Source organism: Cololabis saira, chromosome 14 (genome assembly GCF_033807715.1).
Source record: "Cololabis saira isolate AMF1-May2022 chromosome 14, fColSai1.1, whole genome shotgun sequence".
Lineage (NCBI taxonomy): Eukaryota > Metazoa > Chordata > Actinopteri > Beloniformes > Belonidae > Cololabis > Cololabis saira.
Genome location: NC_084600.1, coordinates 45,879,518 through 45,905,064, shown reverse-complemented (window position 1 = coordinate 45,905,064; position 25,547 = coordinate 45,879,518). Strand labels below are relative to the sequence as shown.

General features: G+C 43.5%; 1 protein-coding gene across 1 annotated transcript in view; it reads left to right on the top strand.

The window, feature by feature from the left end:
• The first annotated feature begins 357 nt into the window (after positions 1-357).
• Positions 358-25,547, top strand: part of sptbn4a (spectrin, beta, non-erythrocytic 4a) — a 63,457-nt gene continuing 38,267 nt past the window's right edge. Inside the window, exons 1-3 of the mRNA XM_061740656.1 lie at positions 358-1,318; positions 18,545-18,808; positions 21,473-21,853. Of these exons, the coding sequence (XP_061596640.1) occupies positions 1,196-1,318; positions 18,545-18,808; positions 21,473-21,853 (768 nt within the window). The 5' untranslated portion in view covers positions 358-1,195. The remainder of the gene's footprint in view (positions 1,319-18,544; positions 18,809-21,472; positions 21,854-25,547) is intronic.

Sequence of the window (25,547 nt, the reverse complement as noted above, 5' to 3'; positions counted from 1 at the left end):
TCTCTTCCTCCCTGTTCCCCTCCCTCCCTCACCTTCCAACCAACACCATCTTTTCCCTCTTTTCACTTGTTCTCCCCATCTTTTTCTGGCTTTGGTACTGCCCCTCTCTCTGTTTCCTCTCCCAGTCTCCCTCTCCTCCCCCTCTCTCCTCTGCTTCTCAGTCTTGGCCTCTCTCCCTCCCTCCCTCCCTCCCTCCATCCCTCGCTCCCTCCCTCCCTTCCTCCCTCCCTCCCTCCCTCTCTCTCTCTCTCTCTGCTCTGGCACTGCAGCACTGATTGTGATTGAACACACATTCACACACACCAACACACACCTACGTCAGCACACGGACACACAGCGGCGTAGCGGCGTAGCAGAGACTGCAGCAGCATGCAGCATCCCCGGCCGAGCTGCTCAGGGACTTAAGGAAGAGAGGGAAGTGTGCTAGCAAAGGCCAGCCTGCGTGAGCATCTTTGCAGAGGTGGGAACGACGAATGTGAAGAGTTGACGGCCGATGTTAACGACCCTCTTCTGCACTGCCTCTGCATCTTGTTCAGCCTGCTCCTCCCACTCCAGCGCGTCCTCCTCCTCCCGTCTACGGCATCGTTAGACAGGACTACAGATTGAGCTGGACGGGCGAGCGGTGGACGGTCAGGTTTTTGCACCCAGCTGATGGATTCTTCTGTGGCTATGCTACGTCTACACCCTTTCTGATGGACGGATTGTAGCTGATGTTTGGAGCTACGTAATTACACCTAACCCGCAAGGAATCGTGGATGTGTATGCCGTTCTTTACCAGTGTTGTCACTGGCGCATTTTCTCTTTTTGGCCGGTTGTTTTTGCCTTCTCTGAGACTGGCTAGCAGGCACTGCAGCATCAGGACCGCAAAATCCATGAAGTAGTTGGGCATGAGGACCCAGGGGCGAGCCTAAGGAAGGGCTTGAACACCTCCATCGCTGCCACTGCTGAGGTGCTTATCTTGATTTTTTATTTCCTCCCCAGAACAGGGTGTCTGGTGGGGGTCGGGGCGGTTAGCGACAGCACAGGTAACCAGGCCCCTGCAGAGCAGAGAGGGACGCTCTGGCGTAGAGGCGGCAGGCAGGACGTCCTGTGGGATAGATAGGGAGGAAGAAGGGCCGGCCGAGCATCGGGCTCCTGATGGTGGCTATTTTTGTCTCCCCTAGCTGAGTGATTGGGACAGCAGGTGGAAGTGAAGATGCTGATGGCCCGAGACACGGCCCGGGATGAGGCTCAGAAGCTACACAGGAAGTGGCTGAAGCACCAGGCCTTCATGGCAGAGCTGGCCCGCAATAAGGAATGGCTGGCCAAGATAGAACAGGTGAGTGGAGGTGACCGTGGGCGGCGGGCGACCGGAGAGAGAGCACATGTTCAGGAGAGCACCCACGGTGTTGGTGGTGGGTGTGGTGGGGAAGGAATCATCCATCCATGTTCCATCCGTGTTTTATCTGCGGGTTGGAGTTTATCTGGCTGTCCTGGGGGAGAGATGGACAGGTCATCAGTCCACCAAAGGGTCAATATGTGTATGAATAATCCAATAAATGAAATCGAGTGAGATGTCACCACACAGCTTTCATTTGATCACTAAACTTTAAAAATATCTTGTTGCACTTTCAAGGTTATATTGATACTGTAGTTGGTTTTGTTTTTTGTCCTCTTTTTTGTTTGTTTCACAGTTGGCTAAATCCACATCCTTGTTGTACTTTGGTATGACTCATTTGAATTTGATTTGAAGACGATGGTTAATCATATGAAGGACATTTGCAGTCTTGCAGCAGTAAAGTCCAGAAACACGGTATTATCTATCTGGTCTAGCTGACATTACAGTTATCCACATCAGTATTCCCTATCCTCAGAATATTTGATGGTTCTATCAGTATTAATATTTTAAACGCCCTGCTACCCTGACAGTCCCATGTTTGCCACAGTGAAGCTCAGAAGAGCTTTTGCTATCGGTGTTAGTCTGTGACACTGCTGCTCTACAAATTGCACAGAACATTTGGCCAGTTTAGGGTGCATTTTTAATAATTCAGGAGCTGACAAACACAAAGTGATTTTAACTTCTGATTTTGTATAATTACCCTGTAATATTTCTGATTTTATGCACAAAATTTACTCATTTGGCAATGAATGCTGGGTAACCTTGCTCGTTTCTTTTCATGCATATCTGCAGCCAAAAGTTGTAGCAGAGAAGATGATCAATGAATTGCAATATAATGTATTTAAAGAGTTCTATCTTTTTAATAATCAGCTGTTTGACGCGTTCATTTTAAATAACTGTGACTCTGAGCATTTAAAAGAATGTGTTATATTTTATCAGCCTTTGACCTCACCTTAATGTGATAAATAAAATATAGTGTAATAAAAATAGATTCTTTGTTGACATTTTTTGTGTCTTAATTATTAATTTTAATTGAATACATAGGAAATGAATTACAATATAGATTTTTGCACAGTTATGGAAGTATGTGCTTTGTTATAAAATATTCATCAGGAAGCAGTGAAACTAATTATAACCGTTCTGCAGTACGTTATCTAATGATACAGAAGTCTTTTAGCATCATGGTTGTCCATGTGTTAAATGTATTTTAAGGTTTATCATATTGCAGTCTAAACACCCTGGTGTGTGTGTGTGTGTGTGTGTGTGTGTGTGTGTGTGTGTGTGTGTGTGTGTGTGTGTGTGTGTGTGTGTGTGTGTGTGTGTGTGTGTGTGTGTGTGTGTGTGTGTGTGTGTGTGTGTGAATAATGCATATTCATTTTATCTCAACAATGATAAACTGCATGCAGCAGTTTAGAGGTAAATGAGAATAGCTTTTTTTTCTAAATATGTCCAGTTGAGCGCTGCACAGAAGTATAAATATATTTGTTTATCTCCCGGTTAGACATTTACCAGGACAATCAAGCCTTAAAAAATGAATCTAATGAACGTTGGGAGGCCTGCGATGTTTAGTGTGGACTGTACGATAAAAATCCCCTGCTGAACTTCAGGTTGGCTCGTGGTTTCAGTACCGAGCACCGACTAAGTTCATAAAGAAAAAAGAACACTGCTTATAAAGTAAAACTCCATGGAGATTCTGTCATGCTGGTAGATAGATAGATAGATAGATAGATAGATAGATAGATAGATAGATAGATAGATAGATAGATAGATAGATAGATAGATAGATAGATAGATAGATAGATAGATAGATAGATAGATAGATAGATAGATAGATAGATAGATAGATAGACTTTAAACCTTGAATGAACTCATTATTTTAAATATCTGTGTGTTATTACTGGCATATAACCGTACTGTTTCCTTCATAGCTGTTATTACTTTCATTTCATCAGCACATTTGTATAACCTTTCCTGCCAGATTCCAAACATGCCGGGTAAACGATAGCTCTTTAACGGAGGTTGTGTCTTCGGTGCTGACTGGCAGGAGCCCCTGTATGTTTAGAGACACTGTCCCGTCTCCATCGTCCTGCAAACATCATTAATCCACCCAACTGCTGTCTCTGTGGTTTCTGAGAGACAGAAGGTGAAGCTGCGTCCAGTTATCTGAGAGAGAGAAGGTGACGCTGCGTCCAGTTACCTGAGAGGGAGAAGGTGACGCTGCGTCCAGTTACCTGAGAGAGAGAAGGTGAAGCTGCGTCCAGTTACCTGAGAGAGAGAAGGTGAAGCTGCGTCCAGTTACCTGAGAGAGAGAAGGTGACGCTGCGTCCAGTTACCTGAGAGAGAGAAGGTGACGCTGCGTCCAGTTACCTGAGAGAGAGAAGTTGACGCTGCGTCCAGTTACCTGAGAGAGAGAAGGTGACGCTGTGTCCAGTTACCTGAGAGAGAGAAGGTGACGCTGCGTCCAGTTACCTGAGAGAGAGAAGGTGACGCTGCGTCCAGTTACCTGAGAGAGAGAAGGTGACGCTGCGTCCAGTTACCTGAGAGAGAGAAGGTGACGCTGCGTCCAGGTATCTGAGAGAGAGAAGGTGACGCTGCGTCCAGGTATCTGAGAGAGAGAAGGTGACACTGCGTCCAGTTATCTGAGAGAGAGAAGGTGACGCTGCGTCCAGTTACCTGAGAGAGAGAAGGTGACGCTGCGTCCAGGTGTGTGAGAAAGAGAAGGTGACGCTGCGTCCAGTTACCTGAGAGAGAGAAGGTGACGCTGTGTCCAGTTATCTGAGAGAGAGAAGGTGACGCTGCGTCCAGTTACCTGAGAGAGAGAGAAGGTGACGCTGCGTCCAGTTACCTGAGAGAGAGAAGGTGACGCTGCGTCCAGTTACCTGAGAGAGAGAGAAGGTGACGCTGCGTCCAGGTATTTGAGAGAGAGAAGGTGACGCTGCGTCCAGTTACCTGAGAGAGAGAAGGTGACGCTGCGTCCAGTTACCTGAGAGAGAGAGAAGGTGACGCTGCGTCCAGGTATTTGAGAGAGAGAAGGTGACGCTGCGTCCAGTTACCTGAGAGAGAGAAGGTGACGCTGCGTCCAGGTATCTGAGAGAGAGAAGGTGACGCTGTGTCCAGTTATCTGAGATAGAGAGAATGTGACGCTGCGTCCAGTTACCTGAGAGAGAGAAGGTGACGCTGCGTCCAGTTACCTGAGAGAGAGAAGGTGACGCTGCGTCCAGTTACCTGAGAGAGAGAAGGTGGCGCTGCGTCCAGGTATCTGAGAGAGAGAAGGTGACGCTGCTTCCAGTTCTCTGAGAGACAGAAGGTGACGCTGCGTCCAGGTATCTGAGAGAGAGAAGGTGATGCTGCGTCCTGTTACCTGAGAGAGAGAAGGTGAAGCTGCGTCCAGTTATCTGAGAGAGAGAAGTTGACGCTGCGTCCAGTTACCTGAGAGAGAGAAGGTGACGCTGCGTCCAGTTACCTGAGAGAGAGAAGGTGACGCTGCGTCCAGGTATCTGAGAGAGAGAAAGTGATGCTGCGTCCAGGTATCTGAGAGAGAGAAGGTGACGCTGCGTCCAGTTATCTGAGAGAGAGAAGGTGACGCTGCGTCCAGTTACCTGAGAGAGAGAAGGTGACACTGCGTCCAGGTATCTGAGAGAGAAGGTGATGCTGCGTCCAGTTACCTGAGAGAGAGAAGGTGACGCTGCGTCCAGTTACCTGAGAGAGAGAAGGTCACGCTGCGTCCAGTTATCTGAGAGAGAGAAGGTGACGCTGCGTCCAGGTACCTGAGAGAGAGAAGGTGACGCTGCGTCCAGTTACCTGAGAGAGAGAAAGTGACGCTGCGTCCAGTTACCTGAGAGAGAGAAGGTGACGCTGCGTCCAGTTACCTGAGAGAGAGAAGGTGACGCTGCGTCCAGGTATCTGAGAGAGAGAAGGTGATGCTGCGTCCAGTTACCTGAGAGAGAGAAGGTGACGCTGCGTCCAGTTACCTGAGAGAGAGAAGGTGACGCTGCGTCCAGGTATCTGAGAGAGAGAAGGTGACGCTGCGTCCAGTTACCTGAGAGAGAGAAGGTGACGCTGCGTCCTGCCGTGATCAGAGAACTCAGCGTCCTTTTGGAAGGGTTCCCGTCACTGTTCTTTCACAGTCCTTACTCAGCACATGAAGCCGACGGCTCCGGGCCGAGCAGAGGACGTGGGCGACCAGTGGGGGCTTCTCCGTTACAGAGAAAAGCTGCTGACCTTTTGCCGAGGCCTCCGTGGTTCCAGGGTTAGGATAAGGGTTAGAGTTAGGGTTAGGGTTATGGTTATGGTTAGGGTTAGGGTTAGGGTTAGGGTTATGGTTAGACTTAGGGTTAGGGTTAGGGTTAGGGTTAGGGTTATGGTTAGAGTTAGGGTTATGGTTAGAGTTAGGGTTAGGGTTAGGGTTATGGTTAGGGTTAGAGTTAGTGTTAGGGTTAGGGTTAGGGTTAGGTGTAGGAGGACGTTAGGGTTAGGGTTAAGGTTACGGTTTGGAGGACGTCGGCGAACAGTGGGTGTTTCTCCGTTGCAGAGAAAAGCTGCTGACCTTGTGCCGAGGCCTCCGTGGTTTCAGGGGTCAGGACTCTGTTCACACTGAAGCTAGCTAACATGAACGCAGTCACATGTTCACACATTACTGAGGTCAAAAACGGACTCTTTAAATAGTGATAGATTTATTTTTAGAATGACAATTAAAAAGATAATCTTGCAGCTTTTTTTAAATAGAGAAAGATTTTCCCTTACATCATGCATGAATAAAAAAAATTGTAGCAAGAAAAATTGGCTTAATTTTGGTACATACATTGTGTGTGCACTTAATCTCCATATTTCACAACAGCTATTGCATCATTATCCCCATTGCAAAGAAACTGTGGGACCAAATGTTAAATTCATATACTCCCAAACTAAAAATAAGTGAGCTCATGTTCCAATAAACCCTTTCCAGATGAATCTTTATGGATTATTTCTTTTGCCTGCTTTAGTTTCATAGTTCATCCAGGGCTACTGTCTTAGTGCGATGGTTTACTGTGTCACAATCATGTTGTGATATTGATATTGATATTGTTTGTAACACGTTTTTTTTTATTTTAGAACAGCAAAATATCAGCTGGAAAAACTATATACAGTAATTATTTTTTTAACCATATAAAATCATCATTATCAAATTTTCTGATATAGCGATAGAAGGGATCAAATCAAAGCATGAGCCAAATTATTTCTCTGTCATTTATTTATTGTAAAAAGAGAATAAATACTGTCACTGGCAAAATGATCAAAATGATCAGAATATCTGCTTTAAGTACGCGTAGTGACCCTCATGTTCAATAATAATTGCAAGTGTACTGCTGTCCTGCATCCTGCTGTTAGAACCTCTAGTTAGAACCACCAGGAACCTGGAACCTGAAGGTTCTACCCCCATCCTGCTGTTAGAACCTCTAGTTAGAACCTCTAGGAACCTGGAACCTGAAGGTTCTACCTCCATCCTGCTGTTAGAACCTCTAGGAACCCAAAGAAAACCTCCCGTCTGAGAAAGAAGTGCTCTGCTTGGAAAATATGAAATGTTATAGAGCGTTGAGCGTTATATTGTAGCGTTGTCATTAAGAGCTTTATATGTGAGAAGATTCTGTTCTAGATTTTACAGATAGTCAAAGAAGAGAAGCTAAAACAACGTAAACATGATGTTGTCATGGGAATCGTGGCTGCCGGAGCTGGAGGGTTTTTAAAGAGTTTTTTTAGGACAACTCAATAATGAAGAATTACAATAGTCCAATCTTGAAAACACCGACTTTCTGCTGCCGGTAGAATCATGAAACATTACCTGAGAGAAATGACCCCGGGTTTCTTTGTGACCTTGTGAACTATTACACAACTTGCCCATAGAGTTTTTTCTTGGTCAACTGCTTCATGAAGAGGAATATTGGTGTTTCATTTCCTCCATTTGTAGAGGAATATTGGTTTTATTTCCTCCATTTGTAGAGGAATATTGGTGTTTCATTTCCTCCATTTGTAGAGGAATATTGGTGTTTCATTTCCTCCATTTTTTCACCAACTTTCTGGGTGTAGATTGGTGTATTTGTGAAGCTGCTAAAAATGCAGATCGGGTCAAGGGTTGCCATTTATAGAAAGTAGTTGACTTTGCTTCACCCTCAAATTATCTCATAATTCAAATTATTATATAATATTTTAACTTTGCCCTAAATAAATCAATGAAAGAGCAAGTAATTGTGTCTCATCACTGGGTGCTATTTATCTGCTTTTAGAACTTGAATTGAACTTAGATTGAAGTTTTAGGCTTTATGTATGTTTTCTATGTTATATTTATTCAAAAGTAAATTCTGGAAGGTTTACAAACTTTTAAGCACCACCCGTGCATTATTCAATGGGTATTAAAATAAACACTTTTATTTTTGTATCATATTATGCTTAAAACTAACACGAAGCAGCTGCTCTGTGAATAATTACCAAATTGCGAATTACAAAACCTTGTTTTATCAAGAATCCCTGATGTTGCATTGCCTCATATCACACGGTCACATGTGATTAAGGAGGATCTATTAGATTACTTTTCTTTGTCATTTTATATTAACCGTTGATATCTTAGAAGCTACATGTTCATCTTTTTACTAACTAGTAATGGCATCATTTTATCCAACAGTTCATTTCTATTAGTGCTTTGTGGTGTTTAAAGGTGCTCTATTCCACCTGTATATGTATATATGTATATACTCTTGCATCAGGGTAGGAATCAGTACATCATTAGTCCATGCAGGGCAACATAGAGACTAATGAGACTAACAAGTGTGGATGCTTTTATATTATATTATATTATATTATATTAACTCCTACAGACGGTTTTGAATCATCAGTCCCGAGAGAAAGCCCACGCAGACGCAGGGAAACCACACAAACTTTGCAAGAAAAGGGAGATTCAAACATTATTCCTGTGAAACAAAAGTGCTAATCACTACTTCAGGTATGTTCATGCTAAAAAAAAAAAACAATTTTATTATTTGATTTTGCTTAAGTTGTTGCTCAAATTCTTTCTAGTTTTTAAGTGGGTTTTTGTCAGAGTCAGTGTCACATCTGTGATTATTTCTGCGTGAAATGATCACTGAAGTGAATCACTGGGCAAAGGAACATTTATTTTTTGGGTCAAATGTTGCTTCTAGTTTTGCCTCTATCACACCAAGACAGTCTCCTTTTATAAACTTTCACAACTCATGTCCTATGACACAACCTTTCACTAGCTTGTTGGCACAAAAGTATATGCATAATGAAATACCAGTACCCAGAAAAGGGGATTGAGTAGCATTTAACCAGCAAAAACAGATGCTTGTAAAGGTTTATGGTTAGGGTTAGGGTTAGGGTTATGGTTATGGTTAGGGGTTAGTGTTAGGGTTAGGGATTAGGGTAAGGGTTAGGGTTAGGGTTAGGGTTAGGGTTAGTGTTAGGGTTAGGGATTAGTGTTAGGGTTAGGGTTAGTGTTTAGAGTTAGGGTTTAGGGTTAGGGTTAGGGTTAGGGATTAGGGTTAGTGTTAGGGTTTGTGGTCAACGGCTCCCTGCAGGGAACCAATACGCTACTGCCTCCTAACGCTCGTTAGCGTTTCCAGAGATCGCAGAAGGTAGTGTTGCACTCTCACATCGTACATCCAGTTGAGATCCGTATGCACTAAAGTACTTTGTCAGTAGCGTATGGTGAGATACCTCTGCGTTAGTTTCAGAGTTTTGTTGTGAGATGTGCTGCATGGTTTATCAAGGTAACTGGGTACCCCTTATGAGTGCAGTCGGATTATGGAGGATCCGGTGTCTTCGTAGGTGGCTAGTGGGTGCACTTTGAGAGGATAGTTGTGAGTTTAGATGGTGTAGTGAAAGAGAGGAGAGATTAAGGTGAGGGGTTTTTTGTAGATAGGTTTGGGATTTGGGGTCCAGGTTAGGGTTAGAATTTGTGGTATAGCTTAAGGTTGGGTTTAGGATTTGGGGTTTTAGGTTAAGGTTAGGATTTGGGCTGAGGGCTGGATTAAGGTTAAGTTTAGGGTTAAGGTTAGGATTTGGAATGTGTCAGATGAATGTAAAGAAGGAATGGGGACCCCTGGTGGCTGGGATGTGTCAGGTGCGTGTATTTGCGCTTTTAAAGTAAATCTGAAATTTTTAAGGTTATTTAAGATAACTAAAAAGATTTAAGATTTTAAGAAAGGTATTTAGGATTTTTAAGTAAATCCGAAATTATTGAGAGGATGACCCTGTTTGTTTGGAAGCCGGTTTTAAGTGTATTAATTCCTAGTTTAGGATAACCTCAATTATTACCCCTCCTGGAGGCCCGGGTGAGATAGTAATAACGGTACCTAATAGAGATGTCTGGACTTTTCTTCAGTGGTATGCCAACGTATTAACAGACGTTTCGGCCACTTAATACCAGACGACGTAGGGTTAGGGTTAAGGTTAGGGTCAGGGTTAAGGGGGTTAGGGTTAGGGTTAGGGTTTAGGTGTTAGGGTTAGGGTTAGGGTTAAGGTTTAGGGGTTAGGGTTAGGGTGAGGGGTTAGGGGTTAAGGTTAAGGGGTTAGGGTTAGGGTTAGGGGGGTTCTGTTAGGGTTAGGGTTAGGGTTAGGGAGGTTCTGTTGGTTAGGGTTAGGGTTAGGGTTAGGGTTAGGGTTAGGGTTAGCATTAGGGTTTAGGTGTTAGGGTTAGGGGGTTCTGTTGGTACAGGCATGACTGTGGTGAAGTACTTTTGTTTTTAATTCCCACCCAATTCAATACTTTCCACATTTACTGAAATGAGAAAATGCGGCCAGGTTAGGTTTATAAATTACATAAAGTATGTAGTTAGGTTAAAGTATTAAACACTACTTGGTTAAGAAGTAACACAGTTTGTGTTAAGCTTGCATAACATCCCACACAAGAAAGTCCCTCATCATGAGGCTTTCCAGGAAATCCCCTGTTCAAAGGACTTTCCTTCTCACATACATCACTTTGAAAGAAGCAAACACACACACACACACACACACACACACACACACACACACACACACACACACACACACACACACACATGTGTGTATGTTTGCATGTATGTATGTTATAAAAGGCCTGTAAAATGTTGTGTTGTTCATTTGTTCCTACCAGTTAAACCCCAGATCAGTCGTGTCATGCATCCTACACATCTCTGTTACAATGGTAGTGATAGGATACATTACTTTTATGTCCTTTAACTCTGTTACAATGGTAGTGATAGGATACATTACTTTTATGTCCTTTAACTCTGTTACAATGGTAGTGATAGGATACATTACTTTTATGTCCTTTAACTCTGTTACAATGGTAGTGATAGGATACATTACTTTTATGTCCTTTAAGTAAGTGTCTCATCTTTATACCAGTATAGATTAACTCATATTAATCCAACTATTAGTCTTCCTACATCCACTTGTAGTACACACACACACACTTTCCATCTGAAAACATTCATTCAACATGCATGCAACACCGTCATGCTGTTACATTTCTGGTGCTTAAAATAAAGGGTACTAATGCATGTACATCTTTGAATGTGTTATATTTCATTGTGCTTCTTTTCTGTTCATATCACATTTTTCACACTTTTTCAGCATCGATTAATTTCCTCAGTAAATATGAGAGTATCATTCTTGCCAGCTCTAATACGTCTGAGAACAAGGAGAAAGAAAATAGAGAACTTGTGTAACCCTTAGCCTCAATATTTATTCACATTTTTAACAGTGTATCACGTCACATTTTTACTGCTGATTTTCAGAGGACTTTTCACTCCACCTCTTTCTTCAGCATCTTTTAACATTAGTGTTCAAGCTTTGCACTACGTATTTTAGACGAACGATGAAAGCTCCGTGATGGGATGGTTTTAGGTTTGTTTGTTTGTTTGAATTTATTCACAATACCATAAATATAGTTACAATAATACAGTCGGGTGGAGGGAGAGATGGGAGATTTGAGTCTATGATGTCACAGACTCTGGCAAATTTGAACGGCTCATTAAATCACGTCTTGTCCAAAACTTGGTTACAAGGTTGTTATGTCGTGTTTTTGATTTGGTAATCACTTCCGACACAATATATGCTCTCCATTACAGAAAAACAGGTTTTTCATTATATGTCATCTTAATTGGCTACAGCTTTTTCAGTTTCTGCCAGAAGTGTTTAGAGAACTGCTTATTTTGGTGAAAGATGTCCACCCTTTTTAGGAAGCTTTAAAAAGAAATGATTAGGAGTTACTGAGATTATTGCTGGCAGCACAGATCTCAATGATTATTAAACACAGGTATAGAAATAGAAATAGATTTTCCTGTTAATCAGGATTTTGGCCCCTCTTGTAAAGTGGGTTACTGGTACTTGTAAAATGCTATTTTATTTAAATGCTTTCAAACTGCATTAATTGTGCTTGACTTCCAATACTCCACATCTTCCAATTAAAGTGGGGAAAACATTATGGAATAGTCGAAATAGAAATTAAATTAAAGTAATGCAATCAATTTTAAATTGGCTTTGGCTCCACCGTCCCTGCAATGACGACGAAACCAAGATAGATTGTTTTTTTTCTCATCAACTTCTTTTCATTTTTTTGAATATCTATCCATTTTTGAATTTCAGGCATGTAACACGTTCCCAAAAAATATGGTGTATATATATATATATATATATATATATATATATATATATATATATATATATATATATATATATATATATATATATATATATATATAAAAGAGATTAGAAGAAATGTACCATTATGCTAGCAGGGAAGGGCAGTTTCGGTTTCTCCAATGTTTCTGTCTTTCATGTAAAAAATGACAACTCAACTATTGAGTGAATTACAGAGGAAATTGCTAATGAGTTCAATCATTTTTTTGTTAATGTAGGCCCAAATTTAGCAAAGCAAATCAGAGATGTAGACAATAATCATGATTTTTCATTTAACAGCAGAAGTGCAATGTTCCTTGGGGGTGTATGTGAGAGTGATGTGCTAGAAATGGTCCAAAAATGTAAGAATAAGAAATCCACTGATAACACTATTGATATGGCACTTATAAAAGAAGTAATGGATTGTATTCTCAAACCATAACCACATAACCTTATAAATGTAATAAATTGTTTCAGATGGGTATGAAATGAAAATTGCTAAGGTGGTTCCAATCTACAAAAATGGTGACAAACATATTATATCAAATTATATACCTGTGTCATTGCTACCACAATTTTCAAAAATACTTGAAAAAGCTGTTTGTAAATAGACTTGATGATTTTATTGAGAAATATGAGTTATTGAATGACCATCAAAAACGATTTCGGAGTAACTGATCAACTTCATTGGCAGTAATAGAATTTGTAGAAAACAAAGCAACAGCTATAGAAAATAAACTCTATTTAGTAGGTGTTTTTGTTGATTTAAGTAAAGCGTTTGACACAATTCATCGTTCCTTACATAAATTGGAGCATTATGGCATAAAAGGTGTTACACTAAACTTGATAAGGAGTTATTTAAATAATAGGTTACAGTATGTAAAAATAAATAATGTCACATTTTAGAAAAGTAACCTGTGGTGTTCCACAAGGTTCTGTTATGGGACCGAAGCTATTTATACTTTATTTAAATTATATTTTTACAGCATTGAATGAAGTGAAATGTTCGCATTTGCGGATGGTACAAACCTGTTCTGTTCACGACCTTAAAGAACATTAAACATTAAAGAATTGTTAAAAACAGCAGAGAGGGAGTTGATATCAATAAATTATCATTAAATGAAAATAAAACAACATTGATGGTGTTCTGTGATGTTAAAACTAACCCTAACCCTAAATGGAGTCAGAATTGAAAGTGTACATGAAACAACATTTCTGGGAGTAATTATAGATCATAAACGATGTTGGAAGCCAGACATTGATTACCTTAGACAGAAATTGTCAAGATCTATTGGTATTATTTACAAAACATATTGTATTTCTCTCTTCTAAAGCCAAACACATACAGAACTTATATAGACTCTATAGTTAAACTCCAGAAAAGAGGTAGAAGAATAATAAATCAAGTTTCTTATCTCGATACTACTAATAAATTATTTATAGAGTCAGGCATATTAAAATTCATAGATAGTGTTTATATAAAAACATTAGAAATATTATTTTGAGTTAAGAATAAAAGCCTTCCAACTTTTATTCAAAATTTCATTAGATTAAAGCGACACTACGTAACTTTTCCAGCTTAATCTAATATTTCATCATCATCATTGTGATGGAATATCAACTTCCAACAGGTTTAATGTTTAATTAATGTTTAGTTAAGGTTTAATTAAGGTTTAATGAACCTCTGTCCTGGTCTGAGGGGTCTGTACCCACTGGCACTATGTAACTTTGAGGAGCATGGTAGGAACCCTGCCACACCCCTGCTGTAATATATTGTGAATATATGTTGTATATATAGTGAAACAGGAGCGCTGTAGGATGAGAGGTCACGGAGAAACACATTGGAATAGGTTGGTGCTGTAAAAGTAAAAACGGTTTAGTTTACAAATGTCATATAACTTTTTTTTGGTGTCAATAAGAAGTTTTGTTAATGTTAATGTTAATTTGTTAATGTTGTCCACTTGCAACCTGGAGGAATCTGGGACAAACCTTCAACGGTGGAAACATGAATCAATATTCTAGATATTTCTGTTAGGAAGAAATGGACGTTAATGTTCTCAGAACAAAGACAAACATCCAGACTGTTGAAACAAAAACTCTGATGGTACGGAATAATAATTATTATTATTATTATTAACACTTTCAATCAACATCTTTTCCATGGATATCCAGAACTTTTCAAGACAATGCTAAATCCTATTCTGCACACATTACAACGGTTTTGCTGAGGAAGAAGAGAGTAGAGGACTGACCTGTCCACAAAATGATTAAATAAAACACGAGATAAAAACATAAAGACATTCCTGTTCACATGTGAAAGAATGAGACTGAAACTCCTCACTCCTCACATATTATTATTATAATATATTATCATATTATCATATTATTATTCATTATATATAATATATATATATATATATATATATATATATATATATATATATATATATATATATATATATATATATATATATATATATTATATATATATATAAGCAGCTGTAAAAAACAGGACAAATCCTTTATTTCTGTTTTATGTGTTGTTCCTGCCACACTCTGTAAAAATGGAATGAACAACAGTGACGAAATGTGTTGGGTTTAAAAAGGAAGAATTCAAACTAAAATTAAGAGTCAATGCTTTGCAGATTTTTTTATCGCTGTTTTTTTTTCTTTTATTTTCCGTATCATTAGTTATTTGGTTTTGGCTTCACATAAACATATTTAACTGCAGCTCGATTACCGGAGATGCTGGTGTGTAAATTAGTCCATTAAATTAGTCCATTAAAGTTATACAGAAATGTCACGTCTTGCTAACTAAAAGTGTACAAAACATGATTACTTTCCTGTTTTGTTTTTCTGTCTCCCTACAATTTTAAAAGGAAATTGTTAATTTCTGTCAAAGTTAAATCCCTTTACTTGGTTGGTTTCTTTTTTTCCTTTTTTATTTACCACAATTTCATGACCATAAAACTTTCGGCCTTTTTGATTTTCTCTGAATTTTATGTTTAGGAGTTAAATAACCTTTCAAAGCTTTTTTTAGGACAAAATGAGGTGCTTTGATGATTCAGCCATGATACAAAGGTCATAAGGATTAAATATTTTATTTTCCTAATGTCTCTGGTGACCAACTTTAAATTTCTACTGAAATTACTGAAATTAAAGATTCAGACACATCTGTAATTTTTTATTATTTTCCTTTGATTTGTCATAATTGCTTGTATTTATCCTTTTTTATGACTTTTGTGTAAATGGAATAGTGTTTTTTTGGTAATATTTATGCACATATATACAAACATGTATCTTCAAGCACCACACTGTTATGCAAATAACAGTTTTTACTTCCATATGTGCCATAGATGTGAACACTTGTATAAAAGCAGCTCTTTGCTCCCACCCACTGTTTTCACAGTGCTGCATCAGCGTTGTCAGAAAACCTGCAGAATTTTGCCGCCATAAGGCCCGGATTCGTCTCTGGCAGCCGTTAAAATCTCCCACTACGTCAGCCGTTACTGCCTAACGTTCCCGTTACAGATCTCTCTGAATCCAGCTGTTTAACCGTCTATTCCTGTTACATAAACCTCCCATTTCTCCACCTTTTGCTTCCCTTCTTCCTGTAGTCTGTCTCTTCCCTCTCTTCCTTCCTCCCCCTCTCTGATTTCTTCCCCCTCTCTGTGTCAATAAAGCCCAGAGAAGGAGAGAGACGAGCGTTCTGCTGGCGCTGCATTCTGGGAGGGAAAGCTGAGTAAAGATGGAGCGAGGGAGGGATGTGGTAGAGTGAGCTTTAGTTCAGCAGCAAGCCAGTGCCAGGAGAAGGAACACAGCACTGCATTATGAAAGCCATAGGATAGAAGTCCGACTCAGGCAGAGATAAGGGACAAAAGTCATATTTAGAACAAGCAGCCCATCATATGATACAAGTAAAAACTAAACGCATCTTTCACCACCGTATAATACCAAGCCCAAATGCTCGTTTCCTTATAGACGGAAATAAAGAAAAAAACCTGCATCACCTTCTTCGTGTAAACCTGGAAGACGCTCGTATGGCAGATGCAGATATTCTCTTAGTTCTGTCTCCTCCTCGGTACCGGAGGAGACTGGAACGAATCTATCCCTGGAAAAAGCTTCATTCACACAGAGAGAAAGGCTTTGATCCGACGGCATCTACGCATCCACATCGCAGCCCAAACAAAGCCCAAGATTTAGCAAGGAAACAGGAGCAGAAAAGCACCGGCGAAAGACAAAACAGGGCTTTATTAGACATAGCACAGATGATTTTTAGGTCAGCCCGAGGACAAATATTGCCTTATGCACCTGCCGCTCTGCGAGCAGGGAGGTTGCTCTGCAGAGCCATTTTAGGGACAAAGCTGGATGTTATTCTGGCTAAATGGCTGGATTACATACATTATATTGAAACAAGATCCACAGGTTTATGGTGCGGGATGAGTGTGAGGATTTGTGACTCAGATTTTTCTTGTTTTCTATTGGAAAACAATCTGATTAAAGATAAGCAGCTATCTAACAATAATCTCTATGGCAAAAGAAAGTGGCACCATAATGAATGTCAACATAGAGCTGCAAATCTAAAATGTAGGACAAGTTTGTGCAGCAGTTGTGCAGTTTAAATACCTCTTGTACAGTACTAAATGAAGCAGCAATCATTTCATTCCATAAGAACTTTGCCTTTAAGCAAAGCGTGACATTAAAGCAGTACACAAGTGGAAAGTTAGAAAAAATAATTAAATAAAACACTCCAGCCAAGAAATAGCAGTCCCTTACAAAATGCCATTTTAAAACCGGACAGGTTTAACACGTCCCAGTAAATGAACGTGTGGTGGCAAAAATTGTTGTTCGTTCAATAAAGTGTTCAAAAAAGAATGTCAGGACACGTCAGCTGTCTTTCTGGAGTTTTAGTAAAAGCATTCATGAATGGGGTCACACAGAGCAACTGATCAGACGAGCTGTCAGTCCTGAGTGAGCTGGAGATGTTTAGAGACGTCCTATCTTATAATTCCAGCAAGCTTAAAACAATGAGACAAAATCTGGCCCCTGACGCTCCACCTGCCTGATAGTGAGAGATTCCACAGGACTGTGTCAGAGAGCTGGACCTCGGGCAGCGTAGCAATGTTCACTTCAAAACAGGATTTGTGCTTTAGTCTTAAAGCAACGAAATGTATGTTATACTAAAATTTCCCATTACATTCCACCCTTTTTAGCATTTTTATGCTAAACCATAATAAAAAAGGAAATTTTGTACTGACATACCCCATGACCTTTATGCTCTGCCCCGCACCAGCCCAATGCTAGCCCAACGCTAGCACACGCAGTCTCCAACTTGGGAGTTACAGACCCAGGCAGAGAATCACAGGTCACGGGTACAGAAGAGCCAAAACCCCTCCCCTCACTGGACAAGAGGAGGGTAAAAGACTCATCCGTCTAGCTACACTTAACCTAAATAAAAGGGAAAAACCTCCTAGAACCATCAGTAGAAGTAATAAAACTCTCCATATGTCCTGGCACAACTCTCCATGTATTAACCCTTCGTAACACGGGGCTAATGCTTGACTCACTCTCATTTTTTCAACAGGACATAACAACGCAATACGGTTCATAACAGGATAAATGAAAACATCAAACATTTAGGGCCAAATCCACAAAGAATAGATTGCGCCCGCAAATAGCGCTGTGAATTGCGCCGCATTTGCTCCCGCAATTTGCCCCGCTTTAAGGTCCTATTCACAAAAGATTTTGCTCTAATGATATGCCGGCGCAAACACGCCCATAAAGTTTAGCAGTAACTTCATTAACACCGGATCGGGATCAGATCAGGATCTGACGGTAATTCATGTTCTGTGTTTTGCTACACACACCTACAGGTCAGCTGTTAAACACACACATTCTAGATTTATATGTTTATATGGTGGAATTGTTTGTAATAAAGCAGCCCCTTTACTGTATGGATGAATCCTGAGCTCCGTCCTGTTATTTTTATTTTTAAATCTGAGATAAGTCCACAACCCCACTTGATCTGACTGTTTACAGTCATGTCTGACTGTAGATTTCACCTTTAATATCATTCAGTCTCACACAGGCTTGAATGATATTGAAGAGAGAGAGAAACAGAGAGATGGGGAGTGAGGAGTGAGTTTGCAGCAGTTAATACACGCTTCCAAAAGACGGTATTTGCTCCACTATTTTTGCGTGTGGCAAATAGCGCTGGCCTACGTGAATTAGACGGTTTTTGCAATGAGGCTTATTTGCATAGAAAGGGGGCAATTTTGCGCCGAATGTATGAATATTACCTAATTTACATGCATGCAAATGGCACCATGACACTATTTGCTTGGCAGCGCAGTTTGTGGTGCAATTCGCCCTTTGCGGGTGCTTTGTGAATCAGACGCTCTCTTTTTGTCTCATTTGCACCGGTTTAGCCGCCGCAAAAGCCGTGCGATCCTTTTGTGGATTTGGCCCTCAGTGTTGTGCTTTAACCACCGGTCCCCAACTATCTGGTTTCTCCAGGAGGGTCAGGACCTGATCCAGGAGAAGCCGGAGCTGCGTCCCGTCGTGGAGCAGAAGCTGGAGGAGATCCGGGAGTGCTGGTCCGACCTGGAGACCACGACCAAGGCCAAGGCCCGGCAGCTGTTTGAGAACAACAAGCCGGAGCCGGCGGTGAAGAGTTACCATCACCTGGACAGCCAGCTGTCGCACCTGGAGCAGGAACCGCCCCAGCTGGAGCAGGCCCATCACCTGCCCACCTTCAACCAGCAGCTGCAGAGGTTCCAGGTGAGTGTCCACCTTCAACCAGCAGCTGCAGAGGTTCCAGGTGAGTCTCCACCTTCAACCAGCAGCTGCAGAGGTTCCAGGTGAGTCTCCACCTGAGTCTGCACCTTCAACCAGCAGCTGCAGAGGTTCCAGGTGAGTCTCCACCTTCAACCAGCAGCTGCAGAGGTTCCAGGTGAGTGTCCACCTTCAACCAGCAGCTGCAGAGGTTCCAGGTGAGTCTCCACCTTCAACCAGCAGCTGCAGAGGTTCCAGGTGAGTGTCCACCTTCAACCAGCAGCTGCAGAGGTTCCAGGTGAGTCTCCACCTGAGTCTCCACCTTCAACCAGCAGCTGCAGAGGTTCCAGGTGAGTCTCCACCTCCAACCAGCAGCTGCAGAGGTTCCAGGTGAGTCTCCACCTGAGTCTCCACCTTCAACCAGCAGCTGCAGAGGTTCCAGGTGAGTCTCCACCTGAGTCTCCACCTTCAACCAGCAGCTGCAGAGGTTCCAGGTGAGTCTCCACCTGAGTCTCCTCCTTCAACCAGCAGCTGCAGAGGTTCCAGGTGAGTCTCCACCTGTATCATCATGTGGACATGATGATCTTCACTGTGAAATCTCAGATACTTGAATAGGACGGAATAAGCACAGGTTTAAACTGCCTTTTGCTTCCAAATTACTTATATTTATTCAAACAAAAAAAGAAAAGGAAGTTTATAATTTTTTAAGGCTCTCTTTTTGATTATGAAGCCCAATCAACAGAAATATTTCATTCTCAACAGTCTGCACCTAAAATACTCTTATTTGCCTTGGTAACTCTCAACAAAGAGTACAATGTATCTTACTAGCCTTGAAGAGCATATTGCAGGTTAGGGTTTTTTCAAAAATTATACCTGACCTTATGTGAAAATGACTATTGCCACTTTTCCACTAGTCTCGCTTCAGCCCGGCTCGGCTCGACGCGGCTCCACCCGTGTGTTTTTCCACAGCCAGGGCAGAAGTGGGGGGTTGGGGTGAAGCTGCTGTGACGTACTCGATTGCGCAGCACCTTTGTTTGTGTCGGCGCTGATCAGAAATCAGCTGGAGCCGCGAGCGGCTGAGAAAAAAACAGCCCGTCTACATCCCTTTATTAATTCTCTCGACAGCCACCAGGTTTATGAACATCTGCACCTCAGAGTTGGATCACCAAACAGACGTTTGTGCTGTATAATAAAATCGCCGCGAGCCGCGAGTCGCCTCGCGCTGACTCCCGCTTCCTGATTCAAACTTGACGGCCCCGCCCCCCGACCAATCAGTGCCGTGGAGGGTGGTGACGTCGGAAATAGTCCCTGCTCAGCCCGATTAGAAAGTACTCTAGTCTCCACAGCTCTGCCCCATCTGACTGCACAGACCCCGTCCACACGTAGCCGGTATCTGCTAAACCCAAGATATTTTCCTACGTTTGGACCTGTCATCCACATGAAAACGCAAATAAACCAATGTTTAAAAAAACTCTGGGCAAAGATTTTTGAAAACTCCGTTTATGTAGATGCGTGTAGACCTGGTGTAGACAGAGACAGAGAGTTTTGCGTTTTCGAACATCACATTATGCTCCAAAACAACAACAAATCTGCTCTGATTCTGACGTCTAAGGTGCGATCCAGAACTACAGATGATCCACCATCTGTCCTCCAAGCTATTTATTAAATAAATGGTCTCTGCTCTTGTTCACCGTTTACCGCGTTACACCGACGAGGAGCCTACGCCGTAGGGTACGCGGCGACGCGCAGCCCTACGCCGTACCCTACGGCGTACCCTACGTAGGGTACGGCGTAGGGTACGGCGTAGGGCTGCGTCGATTTAACGCGGCAGCTCCGTGATGGGACACAAATACCCGGCTATTTTGGATGCATTTAATCGGAAAAAAGAGAAGATAATAAGCTTTTCTGTTTAGAAAGTACAAACGTAGACAGATTACAAGTACTCACCCATCTTTCAGGAGTTATTTTCTGAGTTTCTTTCAGGAGCGCACGGGCGGGTGCTGCAGTGAATAAAGACTGATTTATGGTTCCGCGTAAAATCGACGGCGTAACCTACGCCGTAGGGTCTGCGTTGGTGTAACGCGGACACATAAATCAGCCTTTTAAAAAGCGAGTTTCAGCTGTCAATCAAAAGAACGTGGCGGCCTAACGGGTTTCGTAATTATAAGGCTGTGGCCCGTCATATTGGTGTGAATACACATTCACAACCTCTTCAGTGTCACAACTAACATTAAGATCCATTATTTTTCCTATTGTTGAATTCACCGCACTCCCTGCCGCTACGTCACTTCCGGTTCAGCTTTTTCAGATGCGGAAGTAAAATACTCTCACAAAAACAACTCCGAAGGTCACTGTAGTTTATATTTATGCGTATTTCAATGATATTCAGTTCCTACATTATTTTCCTACACATTGATTCACAGGGGTCTCCAACCTGCAATCTGCTCTTTAAATAATCACCTCCAGCTCTGCTGCATGTCCAAATGGCTTCTGTAAGCCATCTTGTCATACATGACATTCAGTGGCATTAAAAAAATGCACCGTATGGCTTTATTTATTTATTTATTGAGAGGCAAAGCAACCATTACATAAGAAGAAAACAGCTGATGTGCAGCGTTTGTCCATCCTTCACGTGGATGTAACATGACCTTCCACATCTCTGTATTGCAGGCTATGGAGTCTCAGATCGGGGACATGTACAAGGACGCAGGAGAGCTGGGGAGCTTTCAGGGCCTGGTCCTGCCCCAGCACGGGTTCCGGGGCGACCCCGAGACACAGCACGGGTTCCGGGGCGACCCCGAGACACAGCACGGGTTCCGGGGCGACCCCGAGACACAGCACGGGTTCCGGGGCGACCCCGAGACACAGCACGGGTTCCGGGGCGACCCCGAGACACAGCAAGGGTTCCGGGGCGACCCCGAGGGCGGGGAGCACCCAGGGGTGGTGGAGACCCGCATCGTCCGCCTCATCGAACCCTTGAAGGAGAGACGCCGCATCCTGCTGGCCTCCAAAGAAATGCACCAGGTTGCCCAAGATCTGGAGGACGAGATAGTGAGTGTCTCTTACTGTCTCAGTGTTGTGCCACAGCGGTTCTGCTGTTCAGTTATCAAGCATTATTAATCGTTTTATTCAACAATTATTAATAATTAATAAGGTAGATTACTTATCAAATTGAATTATCAAAATGACTTGATTTTGCAGGGGCACCACCTGGGCCTTAAACAGGAAGTATGATAACTTTAACAGCAGAAATCAGTCTCAGAAATAGATATTATTCTGCACAGTAGTACATTTTACTATTATCACTACAGAATAACGGTTGAAGGCGTTACAGTTCGGCACTAGCTCTGTCAAACAGCCAATGTGACCAGGATTTGTATAAAACACAAACAACTTCTCATTAATATCAATCAGCATTTATTCACATCCAGGTGTCAAGCAGGTGGAAAAGTGACACGATTGAATAAATCCTGACGGCAACTACATTAAAACATAAAACCATCAACTAACAAGAAAAACAATAAACACGAGATACAAAACTCCTGATCATCTGTGTCTCCAGGCAACTGGCTGGCCGACAAAACATTTAAAGATGGCGGCGCCCTGTGGTATTTAAAGATGGCGGCTCTGTGGTATTTAAAGAGGGCGGCTCTGTGGTATTTAAAGATGGCGGCGCCCTGTGGTATTTAAAGATGGCGGCGCTCTGTGGTATTTAAAGATGGCGGCGCTCTGTGGTATTTAAAGATGGCGGCTCTGTGGTATTTAAAGATGGCGGCGCCCTGTGGTATTTAAAGATGGCGGCGCCCTGTGGTATTTAAAGATGGTGGCGCTCTGTGGTATTTAAAGATGGCGGCGCTCTGTGGTATTTAAAGATGGCGGCGCCCTGTGGTATTTAAAGATGGCGGGGTGGCCTCGGGGGGGGGGTGGGGCCGGGTCCGGGGAGCGGGCCTCCCCTGGGGGTGCACGGGCGGGCGCGACGGCGGGGTGGCACCATTCCCAGGTATCTATGTCTTATGTTGTCAGTATGAATGGGAGGATGTTGGACCGTTTCCCCCTCCGTCTGGGGGCTCCGGCGGCGCCGGGGGCGCCCTTGGAGGTACGGTGGGGCCCTGGCCCGGCTCGGGGGGCCGGCCCCCGTCTACTGGACGGCCGGTGGGGGGACGCGGGTGTCTTATCAGGGCCGGCTTTGCTGGTCCTGCTTCCTGGCTTCGGCCTCCGCTCCCCCTCTTGCCCCCCCTACACGATTCATACGCACATATGCGAAAGGCGGGGGGTCCGGGTCGTGGGGGGCACTGTCCCGCGGGGCCTGGCACTCCCCGCCTCACGGTTTTAACAGCAAAATAGACACTGCACATTCAACACTTTATAAATACACTTGACAAGGACACGTAGTTCGGGAGGGGGGGGGGTCGGTGTCAATCGATACTTGGCCCTCCCTCCTCCCTGTTTTTATGGCATTATTCACATGCACTCAACACAAGGGGCGGGAGGGGGTCCCACATCACCCGCGTTCCCTCACCGACCTGGGCCTGGGACGGGTGGGTCGGGTTACCCGGGCCTGGCGGGGCCCGCCGTGCAGCCTGGGGTGCCTTCTGGCGGTGCTGGACCCCCCCGGGGAGGGGGAAACGGTGCGTGATTGTATGTCTGTGTCGGTGAGAATGCGGTATGGAAGGGTCCTGCCATGGAGGATTTGAGCCTCCATTGGCAGGACATCAAAAACGTAATAATTTATCAATATTATATTATACAAAGATGGTTATTATTATTATTATTATTATTATTAGTATTATTATTAGTATTATTATTATTATTATTATGTATAGTATATATATTATTATTATAGTATATCTTATTATTAGTATAGGTATCTGATAGGTGAATGGATGAATGAATGGGATGCCTGGGTCTGGGGCCCTCCGTTGTCGGGCCTGCGCGGGTGTCGCCTTGTTGGGGGGTTCCCTCTCTCCGGGCCCGTCTCCGGTCCCCCCCGCTGCCTCTACGGCGGGGCGCCCCTCTGGTCTTGGAGGGCCACTTTCGTGGGGGACGGGTGCGCCTGCCCGCATCGGCGGCCGGGGCGGCTCTGTCTCTCCGGGCAGGCTGGCCCCCTGCCGGGTGGGGGTCGTTGGCCTGAAGGGTGAGGGCCTCCTGGCCACATGTCCGGCCCGGACCGGGTGGCCGGGGATTGCCTGGGTCGCGGTCCGCCGCCGCGGGATCCCTGGCTGCTTCTTTCCGCGCCGTGGGGGCCCCGCCCGCGGGCCCCCTCGGCCGCCGCCGGGTGGGGGGGGGGCCTCGCAGGCGGTGGGTTGCCTCCTCCTACTTCTCCCCTCTGTGGGGTTGCCGGTGGCCTGGGTTCCGGGCTCTTCCTTGTCGGCCTCTGGTCTCGCGGGTGGCGGGGTTGCTCCCCCCCCTCCCCCACTATAGATACACTTCAGGTGGAGCTTTGTTTGGTTTATTACACACACACACACACACACACACACACACACACACACACACACACACACACACACACACACACACACACACACACATATAGTCATTTAGTCACATGCATACACACACACACACACACACACACACACACACACACACACACACACATATAGTCATTTAGTCACATGCATACACACACACACACACACACACACACACACACACACACACATGCATGATCATATACATACACACACACACACATAGACATACACACTGGCTTGTTCACCTGCATGCTGGCTCTCTAGTTTTTGGGTTTAGGTAGCGGTAGCGATAGCTTAGCTCAGACTGCGATCAGATCTCAAGATTTAGGTCGATTGCTGTTCGTGTTTTGGATGGCTCCGTGCCGGTTTCGTGCTTTGTTTGTGGTTTTTTGTTGCAGATTTCCAGTGCTTGACGTGTGTCTCCGTGTGTTCCTGCTTCCTGGATTGGCAGTGGATGTCGTCACCCCCCCCCCCAAAAAAAAAAAAAAAAAAAAAAAAAACACTGGGTTTGTATGTGTATATTTATGTATGTGTACGCATATGTGTGCGTATATATATGTATATATTACATATAGTAATAATGCACATATATACACTTTTGGTTTCTACCGTCATGGTATCAATCAATAATATGTGTGCAGACAAGGTAAAAAAAAAAAAAAAAAAAAAAAAAAAGATGGCGGTGCCCTCGCCACGCCATGTGCAATCAGGCGGGATGACAAAACACAGCAACGTGAATAACTAGTGTAAATGGCGCCACAAAATAAACAAACAATAATAATGATGCCGGTAGTTGCCTGCGTTACACAGTTATATACGAACAGTAGCTTCATTAAACACAAATTTAGCTCTGAACCGCTCTAGATTAAACTGATCGCCCAAACCTCCCGCCGTCCGGTCTCCGGATCTGGGGCTGCAGCTCTGTCGGGGTGATCAGGTTTCTGCCGGGGTGATCAGGTTTCTGTCGGGGTGATCAGGTTTCTGTCGGGGTGATCAGGTTTCTGCCGGGGTGATCAGGTTTCTGTCGGGGTCGGGGTGATCAGGTTTCTGTCGGGGTGATCAGGTTTCTGTCGGGGTGATCAGGTTTCTGTCGGGGTCGGGGTGATCAGTTTTCTGTCGGGGTGATCAGGTTTCTGTCGGGGTGATCAGGTTTCTGTCGGGGTGATCAGGTTTCTGTCGGGGTGATCAGGTTTCTGTCGGGGTGATCAGGTTTCTGTCGGGGTGATCAGGTTTCTGTCGGGGTGATCAGGTTTCTGTCGGGGTGATCA